Source organism: Myiozetetes cayanensis, unplaced genomic scaffold, assembly GCF_022539395.1.
Source record: "Myiozetetes cayanensis isolate MyiCay16 unplaced genomic scaffold, myiCay2020 scf27, whole genome shotgun sequence".
Lineage (NCBI taxonomy): Eukaryota > Metazoa > Chordata > Aves > Passeriformes > Tyrannidae > Myiozetetes > Myiozetetes cayanensis.
The window spans coordinates 24852-38387 of record NW_026087488.1 but is presented as its reverse complement, the minus strand read 5'-3'; the positions used below and the strand labels follow the sequence as shown (position 1 = coordinate 38387).

At 41.7% G+C, this 13536-nt stretch overlaps 2 protein-coding genes across 3 annotated transcripts; one reads left to right on the top strand and one right to left on the bottom strand.

Annotated features, from left to right (window-relative positions):
- The first annotated feature begins 1527 nt into the window (after positions 1 to 1527).
- On the top strand, positions 1528 to 4652 carry FBXO39 (F-box protein 39). Its single transcript, XM_050321947.1, has 3 exons — positions 1528 to 2541; positions 3322 to 3498; positions 4524 to 4652. Exons 1-3 carry the CDS (start codon positions 1528 to 1530, stop codon positions 4650 to 4652), a joined length of 1320 nt encoding a protein of 439 aa, XP_050177904.1.
- Positions 4653 to 5296: 644 nt separating this feature from the next.
- Positions 5297 to 13082, bottom strand: TEKT1 (tektin 1). Of its 2 annotated transcripts, XM_050321767.1 has the most exons (8): positions 12999 to 13082; positions 9615 to 9858; positions 9103 to 9268; positions 8688 to 8816; positions 8107 to 8250; positions 6764 to 6986; positions 6001 to 6197; positions 5298 to 5741 (listed from the first exon to the last, which is right to left on the bottom strand). In XM_050321767.1, exons 2-8 carry the CDS (start codon positions 9802 to 9804, stop codon positions 5582 to 5584), a joined length of 1209 nt encoding a protein of 402 aa, XP_050177724.1. In that variant the 5' UTR covers positions 9805 to 9858; positions 12999 to 13082; the 3' UTR covers positions 5298 to 5581. The 2 variants fall into 2 exon arrangements, with proteins under 2 accessions (XP_050177725.1, XP_050177724.1); XM_050321768.1 differs by lacking the exon at positions 12999 to 13082 and having other exon boundaries at positions 5297 to 5741; positions 9615 to 10951.
- Positions 13083 to 13536: the final 454 nt, after the last annotated feature.

The following is a 13536-nucleotide window of genomic DNA, read 5'->3' as shown; positions in this document are numbered from 1 at the left end:
ATCCATTTCAGCTTTGTTACCCAGCAGGACAGCATGTGCAAAGGAGGAAAGTTAGATTGTTTGGAGATTGGCATCACGTACTTTTGAGTTGCATCTCCTTGTAGTCCTGTCAGCTAATAAGCCTTGATTTTTGGGGTAGACCATAAGAAAGCGTCACTAATTGTTTTTCTAGTTTCAACCCCAAAAGCTAAGGCAAGATTTACCAAGGGGACAGGGTTAAGACTGTGCATTATAGAGATGGAAAGTAAATACACCCTGAATTTTAGTATCTCTGCAAAGGTACTAGCAGAACACTAGCTTTGCATGCTCTTTGTCTGTTTGCATAGTCAATTAATACCCTGATGTGTAAAAGGCCTCACAAAAACAAGCACCTAACAAGCCAGCGGGATGTTGTTTGCATTTCACAGCTGAAAGCATAGAGAATGCATCACTTCTCTTCTTAACTGTTTATTGCTCAACCACTTATGTGGTTGGTGAAAAGTGACACAACAAGACATACAGCCTGCACCTGACTGGTAAATTGTGGCCTGTATTTCTCATTTCCTGAGGGATTACCAAGCAAGTCTGCTTTTCGTTTTCATTGTCTTTACCTTCGTCCAAATGGTGGAAGTCGACTTCTTTTACTGTTTGCCTTTACATGTATTCAGTTGTTATGACATCACGAATGTCATCTCTTTTCTTCCATGGCAATGGCTGAACTTCACATAGGGAGGGATCAGAGGCTGAGAAAACAAATCTTTAGAGGGAGACTGTCTTAGCTGGAAAAGTGTGCATGAAGATGAACACTTGCACAGTCCAGCTTTGAGAGTGGAACTGGTAAGTTCTTTCATCATGGTTGTTTCCGTAGGTGGACTTACAAAGACTTAGTTGGGCTTCTGACTTGCCAGCCTACTCCCTGTCCATTAGACCACGAGGACTGAACATCCTGCTTGAACCAAGTGATGGAACAGCTTAATATTGCTTATTATACTCAACAGGAATTGTACCTTAATCTAAGGCAGGGTACTAATTGTCATGGAATTGTACCCCAGAAGGCTATGAAAAGTCATTTGTGCTAGTTTTGCACTGACAGTCCTGTTCAAATGTATATAGTCCAAAGAACTGGGTACTTCTAGATGTCAGGCACAGGCCACAAACCATGATCAATTAATTACAGCTGATGCTAACCAAAGGTTTCTTAGAGACTGTGGCTGCTCTACCAGCAGTTGGTACCATTTCGCTCTTTAACTAGACTGAAGGCAAAAAAGCTAAAAGATGTGTCCTGTGCTTTACTGTGATTGTTCTTCATTCATTATTTTTTTCTTTTGATTTAGGTTAGGCTATAGTTTAGACCCAAGAGCTTGTTTGACCCTGACAGCTAAAGTACAGAGGAAAAGGAAAGGTTGTTTGTTTTGATTGTGAAGAAGCAAGCCTTCATCCATTTGCTTAGAAGCCTATTATGTTGGGATTGGCAAGAAATCTACCCACAGCTTTCTGCATCTGGGTTTGACTCAACACTCAGAAGAGAAGTAAAAATCTGTCCTCTCAATGGAAGATGACAATGAACCTGAGCAAAGCTCCTGGGCCCATCTACCTGATGTCTGTCTGAGGCATGTCTTCCATTGGTTAGATGACAGGGACAGGTCTCGGGCTGCCTTGGTCTGTAAAAAATGGAGTTGTGCTATGTACTCTGGATCTCTCTGGAGATGCAGAACCATCACATTCTATGGCCAACCATCAAGGGCACGCACACTGGAATTTCAAAGTGCACTGTGGTATACCAAGAAATTTGGCAAGTATTTGAAGCACCTTGAGGTCAAGTTATCGAATCCTTACAATACTCCCTTTATCAAAAAATTTCAAGTGACTATGAAAGGTCTTCTTTCTCACCTGGGTAAGTGTAATAGTCACCTAGTATCCCTGAGCATCAAGTACCTGGAATTAGACTGCTTGATCTGGAAAAACGTGGTCAGGGCTCAGTTTATCAAGAACTTAGCTACCTTCCTGAAAAGAATGAGCAAACAGCTTGATTATCTCAACTTAAAAGGAGCAAGAATAACTTTGGAAGAAGGTTGTGAGCTTCTGAATTCTCTGAGCAGCTTGACAAATAGAAGCTTTATATCTGAAATCAATATTGAGGATTTCTTCAGTCTCCACCTTTCTGTCTACAGCAGTGCTTTGTTCCACCAAACTATGTCTAAGTTCCACAGCCTGACCATCCTGACTTTCAACTATAACTGCATCTCTGATGAACTGCTGAACATCCTGCGGGAGCACAGCTCTCATTCCCTGTGCACCTTGAATATCAAGTGTCATATCCATGATCCTCATGGGCAAGTGGTCTCGGGAATGTCATGGGCAAACTTGGCCAAGAGAGCCCCAAAACTGAATGTGAACTTCTTCTTTGAAAGAGTCATGAAGCATGACCACCTAGCCAGGATCCTGCTAGTGGAGATCCCAGTTAGGAGCATCAGCCTACGGAGCTGCTATTTCAGTGATCCAGACTGGACAATGAGACCTACCCTCACTAACCTTCTCCCAGCCTACTGGCATGGTCTGCAGGTAAGGGAAACAGTAGTAACATCTTACTGCAGTATCACAAAGCTAAGCAAAGTAATCATTTAGGCCTTCTGCATAACAGCAGTCAGCAATAGAACTTCCTGATCAGTTTCATGTTCAGAGGGTGGTTTTCATAAGTAAGTCATTTCACTGTTCAGCTGTAGTGTAGTTCATGAAATTATCCTTGTCCAGTTACAATCCCCATTATACTATCAGGCTGCTCCATTTTAGCAATGCACAAATGTCTTACAGTACATACAAATTAAATAGTGCCCATATCAAAGCACTTTGGTGTCACTGGGGATGTTTCATCAAAGGTGTGCTACACCTGACCCATGTAAATGAGCATCAGGTTTTGGCATGCCTGAGGGAAGCATGTAGCCTTACACCTAGTGGTTGCTGACAGCTTTCTTTAAGCCCTGTTGCATCGCAGAGTTTCTAGTGAACATCAGAGATCCACAAAGCTCTCTAGAAACTGTCTTTGGCTCTATTCACATATCTAGGATAATTTCCAATATGTCAAATTAAGATCATGGCCTGACTGTGGGTGTAGCATTTTCTGATGAATGCACAAGGGATCACCCCATCTTAACGGGAGAGTGAAGCTTACTGTAGCACATGTACTGTTGTCATAATGCAAAACAGATTCTCTGCTAATGTCAGGGTACAAAATTGATCTGCTAACACTTTTGTTGGTTAAATTGGAAAACTATTTGTTGAATTCTAATTACTGTACTCACAAGCTCTGTTTAGTAGTACTAACAGTGTTCATTCTTTTTCAAGAAATTAACACTTGAATTAAACAATGACCATGAGTTGCTGGACAATGAGCTGCTACAGCTTATCTTATCATGCAAGAGGTTGTTATTTCTGAAAGTCTGGGCATTTCTAAGTGTCAGTTTTATGGAGAGGCTGCTACAAAACCGTGCAGAAAGGAAATGCATTTTGACTACCATAAAGGTAAGACATCGTGCTTTAAAACTCCTCTTCTTCTCTCCAATACCTAGAGACGGGTTAAGTCCCCATGCCCATAGAAAGGTCACTTACAGAAATGTTAACATAACTACCTTCCCTATACATTATAATGAGCCTGGGAAGCACTCACAGAAATGGGGCGTTCCAACCTACTTAGCCATGTACAGATACTATAGAAGTTTAATATGAGTCCCAATGATTTTGCAAGTCCTTCCTGGACTGGCGTTCCCTCTGTCACCTATAGTTCAAGCCCCCTCCCACTTCTAGGGATTCTCAGCCTCCTCTCAGGCTCAGTGCTTATGTCTATGCTTAAACTGAGGCAGGTGGGTTGAATCCCACTAAACTGCAAAAAAATATAAACACAGCTCACTCTTCAGGAATTGTGTGTTGAACTGGGGCCACACCACAACTATAGCTGGTGTAAACCATGCTGACGTGTGACTTTGCATGCTGCATTCTGGATTCAGTAGATCCTCACGGATCAGTGCAAATTCCAGGAATGCATCAGTTCTGGGGGTAAAAGGAACCTTGCTCTTCCAGTGTGAGTTGATGCAGGCTGGGACAACCAAAAACTCACAGCTAGAACACAAAGAGTAAATTTATTTTCCTTCCTTCACTAACTGAGGAATTCCCAAAGCAACTGCTGGGCAGAGGCATGCAAGCGGAGACACAGGCATGGTTAAACTCGGTCCCTGCCAGAGGCCACTGGCTGCTGTTCACACTGGGTTATCAAGGGCTATTTCCAACTGCAGTTGAGCTATTTACAATCCTCCTCACCAGTCTTCCACTTTTAAACCCATTCCTCCCAACACCTCCCAAAAATTCTTTGGCAGGAGATGATGTTTTCAGTCAGTTTGGAGTGAGAAGAGAATAAACCCTTAAGATTCTACTCAAACCCAAGGAATTTGGCTTCTTTACATTCCTGATAAGTCACCGAGGCTTCTTCTTGTGAGCTTTAATGGGCTGAGCTCCACATATCTGTGAATCACAACTGTTGTTTGTGCATACAGGTCAGGATTTACACAGCTCAAGATGACAGCACTGAGGAGGAGCGGCTGTTGGCTGATATTTACAGGAAGTTCAAATACCTGATTGACTCAGAACTTAATTATTTTGTCATCACCTACCCAATGGTGTAAACCACAGGGAGAGAAGAACACCCAGCGACATTTGCATTAGCAGATCCTTCGGAAGGTTTTAGTAGGAGATTTGTATCTTCACAGCAATGCCTCTGAAAGGGAGATACCATTACAGCAAGAGAGAGAGGCAAGGGACAATTTTACACTCCATGCATTAAAATGTTGGACTTGGGAACTGGCCTCCTGTGTCTCCAGCATCATTTATTCTTGCCCTTCTTTGTTTTTCCTTGCCAGAACCAAAGGAAGCAGTGAACCCTTTTCCATCTTTAACGGCATCTCTGGTAAAAATAATGCCTCCTCTTTTTTCAGCACTTCTCATTGTAGAGCTTCAAACAGTTTACCATTGAAGCATCTCATCATTTCCATTTTATGAATAGGGAAACTGAGACATGAGGTGAGGAAGTGATTTACCCAAAGTCAGCCTTGACTTAATCTTGATTCAGATGCATTACCTATTGTATCAACCTACCTCCTGTTAAGTTTGGCATACTGCCTAGTTCTTAGCAGCAGATAATAAGAATAAAGCATACCATGGCTAATCCTGAGATTCACCTCTCCCACTTGCCCAGCTTTCCAACAAATGACTTACGAGGAGACTCCTGCTTTAGCTTCCACAGAGCCACCTTTTGCCACCCTTCAATGGCAAAAGATACCAAGCCAAAAAGATTGGTTACACATGAGAGAAGTAACATGGAAGAAGGGGCATTTCTTATTATTCTGGAATTTTATTGCCAAGTGGAAAATTTCATCAGATATTTTAGAGTACAGATAGCTGTGAAACAGACAGCTGTAAGTACTAGGTCTGTTTCAATTATCTTGCACAACTAGAAACAGGACAATATTGAGCCAAACGAATAAATTTGGAAGTTTGTAAATGAAATTTCATCAGGAGTTGGTTCTTTGGAGCACAATTTTCCAGTGTGATGGCTTCAGAAGTTGTTTATGTAAACAGACTCTCTCATTTGCATGCACAGCACTTCATCAATATACAGTGTATTCTCCTTGACCTTGATCTCTTCCTCCAAGGAAAGCTGTCGGCGGCTCAGACCTTTTAGCTCTGTCTCAGCCTGTGCCAGTGCATCCTTTAACCTATTAGGGAAAATACAGGCAGGCATTAGTTGAAAACACATGAATAGGGTTTTTTTTCTCACGTGAGTTAAGAATTCTGAGTGAGAAAAAGAAAGATGGGAAGGGATTCATAGAGACAATATCCATGCAGCTTCCCTAAAGACTCCTGCCGTTAAGAGAAAAGCAGTTCCCAGCCTTTCAGGGAGAATAGGTGGGACCCATTGTTAGTCTGATGTATTAAATTAACCACAGATTTTCTTCTTTCATCATTTCCACTTGCCTTTGAATATTTTTGGTAATCTCTTGAACTTCACTCATCAGGCTGCATTGCACTCTGTCATAACACAGTTCCACATTGGGGCGATGGCTTCTCGCTTCCAAGCGGCTTTGAGCCACTTTAGCAGGTCCTTCTTTATCAGCAATTGCTTTCTTTAAGGCTGCAATGTTCTTCTCCTGGGAGGCAGTCTCATCCATCACCTTAAGAAATCCAACAGAAGGAAGTGTTGCACACTGTCTCTTACAATGGGTAAAATAATCATCATCTTTAATACTTATACCAAGAACAGAAACACTCATTATATTGTTCTTTTATCAAAGGATACTTTGCAAAAGTTAGCCAGAATTATGATTCCTTCATTGGAAAGCAGATGATACTGTTCTGCATGAACCCAGAAATTTATGCTCAGCAATTAATTTTTAACATTAACACTCACTTTTCATATGTCAAATTTTGAGCACATTGGCCCTGATTTTATCAGTTATATTACAATCCTGAATGTTTTATTGGAGTCCCAGGTAATTAAAATCTCAAGGGAAATCCTGACTTATAGCAACACTTAGAATGAATGAGTGACTCCAGAAATTCATCTCTGTGGTGATGCACATAGAGATGAGAAAACAGAATCTAAGATGACTTTATGGACGAGGGGGAAGGAAAAGAAAAATGTGGCAAATCAGTGCAAGCCACTAGACTGAGAAAACTGGTAGATAAGCCAAGACCAGTGTTTCCCCTTTTTTACTGACTGTCCATTCAAATGACTTACCATTGCAAGAAGTGTCTCTAGCTTATGCTTGGCATCCTTGACTTCCTTCACCCTATTTCTGAAAGCAACATTCACCATCTCACAGTGCTTGCGCATGTCATTTGCTGTCTGTGACAGGATGCCATCAATAAGTGCCCTCAGTGCCAAAGAATTGTTTCTCTGCTTGTCAGCCTTTTCAACATTTATGTTTGAGAAATCTACCCAGTCTTTAGGGCTAACAAAACTGAAAGAGATTAAAGATAAAAGGTCACCCACTGGCAGCTTCTCTATGACTTCATAAATCTGTAATTATGCCACAAAACCAAGAACGAAACAGTACTATTAACTGCATGTCCTGGTGAGTGCCAGTTGTGCTGGGAATTCTACAGATACAAAATAAAGACCCTCCTTGTCACAAACATTTCATAATTAAGTAGACGAGAATAGAATGAAAACTAATTTGCTAAAAAGTCATTGAGCATCTTTGTTATAACTTTCCTTTCCCCTGATGAAGGATTAAGTTATTAAGGGGGGAAACACAGAAAATAACCACTATTTCTTAGAACACCTTTCATTAGTATGGCTGTTAATATTAATAGCAGGTAGTTATTCAAAGTCACTTATTTTCTCACACAGTGTACCTATAAGACGGTACCTGACTGAAGCAATAGTTGGGAAGCCCAGCCTCAACTCTATCCCCAGAACTAAAGGGTCATCCTTGTGCAGCTGTGGCTTGCAGGCAGGTTTTCATAAAGTTCCTTGGAGGGTTTGTTCCTTATTTCATTAGGTGGATATATAAAGCTGTAACTGTCATTTGCATATAGCAGCTAACACTACTGGTGTGGTCTGAGCTATACAACTGTCTTACACACACTGCTTTCTTAGTGCGGTTCCTCTTTTCAACCCATTTTTCTGTGGTAGCTACTTCTCCATCTAAACCATTCACATTGACTAAGCCATGCAGAAGGGGTACATTTGACAGGTCAATGACTGAGTCAGAAACTGACTCCACACCTCATGTGTTCGAGTCCAGTGTTCTCCCCACTAGGACACCCTGGGAGAGGAAAGGAAGTTAGGTTAGTAAATCTCTTCTGGGTTTAAGCAATGTGTGAAATTCTTCCTTAGGTAATTGTGAGCCTTAAAAACTTTTAGTAAACGGCAATTCACTGGAAGCATAATTACTGTGGCTTATTTCACAGACATATTACACAGATACAAAAGTGATGGACAGAAGTATAAAAAATAATTATAACAGCTGGTAGACAGATAAAGTCTTTTTACACAAAATTAATCTTGCTATTACTGGAACAGCTCATACTATCTGTATAATTATCATATGTTGGTTGAACTAAAGAACTACTTACTTTCCTTCTATTTTCACTGCATTATCAGCATACATCATATCAGGAGTGTCATTTGTCAAGCGAGCACAGTAATCATCAATCGTCAGAGCTGTGAACTTGTCCTTCAGATCCATTTCTAGGTTGTATTTTGCTGAACGGTTTTGTCTAGGAGGAGAAACAACCAGACTCTAAGCCAAAGTGTGGGTACTTCCAGGTGTCCTTAACATGCATCCATACATGCATGAGGAAAGTCAAATGCATTTATTGAAATCTTCATGGATGAACTGTTAGATGTGGAGTCCCAAAATCTACAGTATGAAGCTGCCTCCCTATAAATTGATGGTACAATTCGCATTGGAATTAAAGGCATAGCACTGGATCATGAGAAGACCAAGGATCACATGCAAGTACTTTGAGTTCTAACAAACAGAACCTCTCACCATTACTGATTGAGTGCTATGAATTAGGACTGACCTCCTGCAACTGTTTAGCATTAAAGGTAACTTTGGACCTGTGCTCAGCCTGACCCTACAACTTCATAGGATTATGACTGTCTTACTTATCAGCTAATCAGTGTTCTGTTATGCTCTTTGCCTTTGCACCTGATTTGCTCATTGGTTTGTTCCAGTGTATGTCCCAGCAAAGCAATAATTCCCTGGAGGACTTCAGCTTCCTTCTCCAGTTCCTGTTCCACTTCATCATGCACCAAGTCAATTCCAACTCGCCTCTGCCTAAATGAAAAGAGTAAAAGCTATCAGCCATACTGGTCAAATGCCTGCAGCTAACGGATGATGAAGCCCAGCTTTATAAATCAAAGGTTTTTCCTTGCCACATGGGAAGACATGCCACATCTTAATGGTTTTGATTCCCCATTGTTTTAACACCTAAAACAGACCATGACTTCACTGCAAAGAGAGACAGGTCCTTAGTTTGTATCCTTTTTAATTATTTGTTAAAGGTTTATTACCTAGATTTTTTTTTTCTCTCCTTGAATGCTTTTCTTCTTAATCATCTCACCTGTACAGGAGACACTTTTGGGCAATGACAAGTGGCTCTTTGCAGCTCTCCAAAGCTCTCTCCAGCCGATTCTTGGAAGTCAACAGTACCTCTGTCTCATGAACAATTTGTTCTAGCTTGTTATCTAGTTCTTGCTTCCAGAACTTTATTTCTTCCCGTCTCTGTTCTGCAGAATTGAGATTGCAAACATGTATTAATATAAGTCCATCTTATATGCATGGGGACTGTAGCTCAGATCTTAGATATGGCTAAAAATAGACTTATTCCACAATGGAGTGCATACAGTCCTGTGGGCTGCTGTGTGGAAACAGTTTTGCAACGCTCCATCAGGAGGCTTTTGTTATAAAGAATCTGCCTCAAAATATTTTTTAAAATATTTTTAATTTTTCCATGAGATCAGCAAGCATGACATTGACATATTTTCCTACTCATTATCAGCTAATTTTTCAAGTCCATCTTACACCTATAGCTCAAATAGCACAACTTGACCCTTGCAGAACACATGGGATTACCTATTTTCTTGTTGACATCACTTTGGGTTTTCTGCGTTGTCTTTTCTATTTCATCCACCAGCCGCCAACTCTCAGCTATCATGCACTCCGACCTGGATTTCTGGGACTCTGTACTGACACGCTGCATCATGTTTGCAGTAGCCCATTCTGAGGGATGGAACTTAGATGGATCTTGCAGCAGTCTGGCCATTGTTATTTGGAAAGTTTCTGAATATAATGCAGGTCAGTTCTTGGAATGTGGAACCTGAAAACAGCAATAGCATTATATTTGGCTGCAGTAGCAAGAAGAGGAGAAGACAGGTCCATCAGGATGAGAAATATTCTTTTATATGCAAAATGACACAGATATAAAAAGAATAGATTTCTTGCTCAAGGCTCCCCCAAGGCTTTACTGACGTGTAGGCAAAAGAGTTTGGAGTGGAAGAATGAAGAAACAGAAGAATTTGTGAATGGAAACCAGGAGGCAAGAAGCGGAACTGAGAGGAAAAGATGGACTGTCTGCAACAGGAAGGAGAAGGGAAAGGAGACCTGTGAAAGAGGATGGAATTACTAAACAAGCAATCACAGAAAATAGAGAAAAAAGAAACAAATATAAAAAATAAATAGTCTCCCACAGGTTGGAGAAGTAAACACTTTTCAAGAATATGGCTGGAGAGATGGATGAAATCTAGACTGTTAAAAGGAATGTAAACATAAAATCATTAAGGTTGGAAAAGACCTCTAAGGTCACGGAATCCACCTGTTAACCCAGCACCACCAAGTTCACCACTTAAACCACATCCCCAAGAGCCAAATCCACAGGCCTTTTGAACACATCCAGGGATGGTGATTCCAGCACTTCCCTGAGCAGTTTGTTCCAATGCCTGACCAGGTGATTTTTTTCTAATGATGATTTGGGAGGGGCAGGGGAGAGAGTGTAAAAAACAGGACCTGAAATGCTGAAGGCAAATGAGGAAATGGAAAAGCCCAGAAAGAGCTAAAGTAGAACAAAGAACAAACCATACCGGGAACAGTTGTTTAATGTAGGGTGAAACCAATGCCCTGAATTTATGCAAAACGGTTTGATTATCAATTTTCCTACTCTTGCACTGTGCTCATCCACTGTTCCTGGGACTGCTCCTCACTGCAAATGCACACAGCTACTCCTCGGCAACAGTTTTGCCCACCCTCCAGCACAGGTACCTTTCAAACAACCCCTTTTTCCTTCACAGACCTCTTGACTGATTCTGCCCTCAAGTCCAAACCCTGGCCAAATGCCACATCTTCAGTTCACTGGATGGAGTCTTCCAGCCTCAATCTCTGCAGCACATTTTCCTTTTAAATGTGCACCTGAATATTGCAGCAGGTTGCTCCACCAACCCAGAAGGTAAACAAATGCTTCTGTGGGAACTACACCCACCCTGTTCCCAGGCTGCAGCACTGGCCAGAGGGGACACAGCACACACAACCCATTGGCGCTTCCCCTACTCCCTGTTAAGATCTGTCTGGGAAAAAAATCCTGTTCTCTGTACATTACTTTGAAAGAGGTCCCAGACTGCAGGCAGTAATTTTGGATTGTTTTATAGCAGAAATGCATAAAGATTGTGAAAGCAAATGAGAGGTGTGTTAAATGTCTAGCTATCTACAATGTAAGTCATAAAATGTTCTTAGTAGTATGCTCCATCTTTGTGGCGACTATATTCTTGCCTAGGAGAAAAAATACTGGGAGTCAGACAGAAGAGATGAAAGGAGATAAAGAGCATGACATCAGATTGTGCAGTTATATCCCCTTCGTGTAGCTGTGCTGTAGTTTAGATGAGAGTAGGGCTTCTCAACGTGAAACCCGACAAGATGCAAAGAGGTCACACAATGATAAAAAAGCAAGCAGCACTGGTCAAGGGAAGTTGAGATGGTCCAAGATGTGAAAGCGGGAAGCAACTGCAATTGTTGGCTGCAAATAGAGTGCAGTGACAGCTGGAAAGCTGCTAATTATCTTTCTTGTATTTCAGTGATCATTAAAACTGGTAACTCTGGTGCCTTTCGTGCCACCTGACATGTAAACAGAAATCTGCATGTATTCCAGGTACTGAAAAGGACGTTTAGCTGAAGAAACACTGTCTTACAGAAAAAATGCAGGTATTTCAAAGTTAGTAAAATGAAAATACAGGCTTCAGAATACAGGGTTAACTTCAGAACTGAAGCCATTAGCCTGAGAGAAGGACTTAAGAGATTCAAGAAGGAGCAGAGAATGGGGTGCAAAATCAGCAAGCAAAATGACCAATATATGCTAGCTGATGCAGAAGGATGGAAAGCTGTGCTTATAGACACAGCATGCTCCTGATTCATGAGGAAAAGCAAAACAACGATGAGGCTGAACAGTAATTAGAATCAATTACAAAGGCCACAATTGAGGCAGACCTGTAAATCAATTTATATGGCACTGTACACGTGAAGTCTGCAACTATTTGTACAAAAGGCTAATGCTTCTATGGGCTGTTTGATTTGTACATTCAGAATCAATGGATGATTTTGGTCTAGATCTTTTTTCCTCCTAATGAATTTTTTTACGGATTATTTACAGAACATATTAAAATGTGTTAGTAGAAAGCAGTAATTTATTTTTCAAATTAATAGCTGGAGCGGGAACCGGAGCCCTTTTCATAATAACTGAAAAATTTTCAAAGACTTCAGTACATCTGAACTCAAAGCTACTTTGAACACAGGTTTACTTTGGCTCGCCTGAGTCACAGAGGATGGATGAGGCTGCATGTTAGTCATCTTCCACAAAATGTTATTATCTGTGTTCCCAGTAACATTCCAAAGCTTTTAGAAATACTAGCAAATTCAAGAGGGATGACTGATTCAGAATGAACTGAAATGCTAAGATATCTGAATGGCCATTGAGAATAATGAATGTCACAGTTCTGGTAACGAGCTCAGTGACCTTGAAAGCTGTGGAACCCCCAAGAGATGGTTCTCCACATTACTGTGATTCTGGTGGGACTTCATGATGTTTTGTTCTGAAAACCTAGGATCTGATGTTGTCCTGCCCCAGTTTGTAGCAACACTGTGACAAAGGAATTAAAGTAACCAACCCTAAACTACCTGAGATTACCTCAATTGGTTGGAGCACTGTGCTAATAACACCAAGGTTGTGGGCTTGATCCCTGTATAGGCCATTTACTTAAAAGTTAGACTTGATGATTAATGTGGGTCCCTTCCAACTCAGAATATACTGTTTCTATAATTCTGTAAAGCTATTCTTCGTTGTCAGCTACCGTAAAGGATTATTTCCTTTTCAACTGTTAATATGAAACTTACATTATTATTTCCTTTTCAACTGTTAATATGAAACAACTGATTTTGCGATATGAATTATACGACATAAGAAAACTCTAATTTTACCTCAGATGGTTTTCGGGGTTTAAGTCACCGTTGACATCGAAAACCTCCACCGACCTTACAGGGGGAGAAAAAAACGGCCCCCTGGCCGCCCCGGCTGCGCGAACGGACAACACGGATCTCGCCCCGCCCTCGAGCCGGCCCCGCCCCGGCCGCGAGCCGGTCCCGCCCCGGCCGCGAGCCGGCCCCGCCGCCCGGCCGCCGCGCAGCCGGCCCCCGCCCCGCCGCGAGCCGGCCCCGCCCCTGCCGCGAGGCCGGCCCCCGCCCCCTGCCGCGAGCCGGCCCCCTATGAACACAGGCTGAGAAAGCCGGGGCTGTTCAGCCTGGAGAAGGCTCAGGGGAGAGCTTTCTGCAGCCGTTCAGTACCTATAAGGGACTTATAAGAAAGATGGGGACAAACTTTTTAGGAGGGCCTGTAGCAACAGGACAAAGGTTAAGGGTTTAAAACTAAAAGAGGGTTGATTTAGACTAGTTATAAGGAAGAATTTTTTTACAATGAGGGTAGCAAAACACTGGCACAGGTGGTCCAGACAGGTGGTGG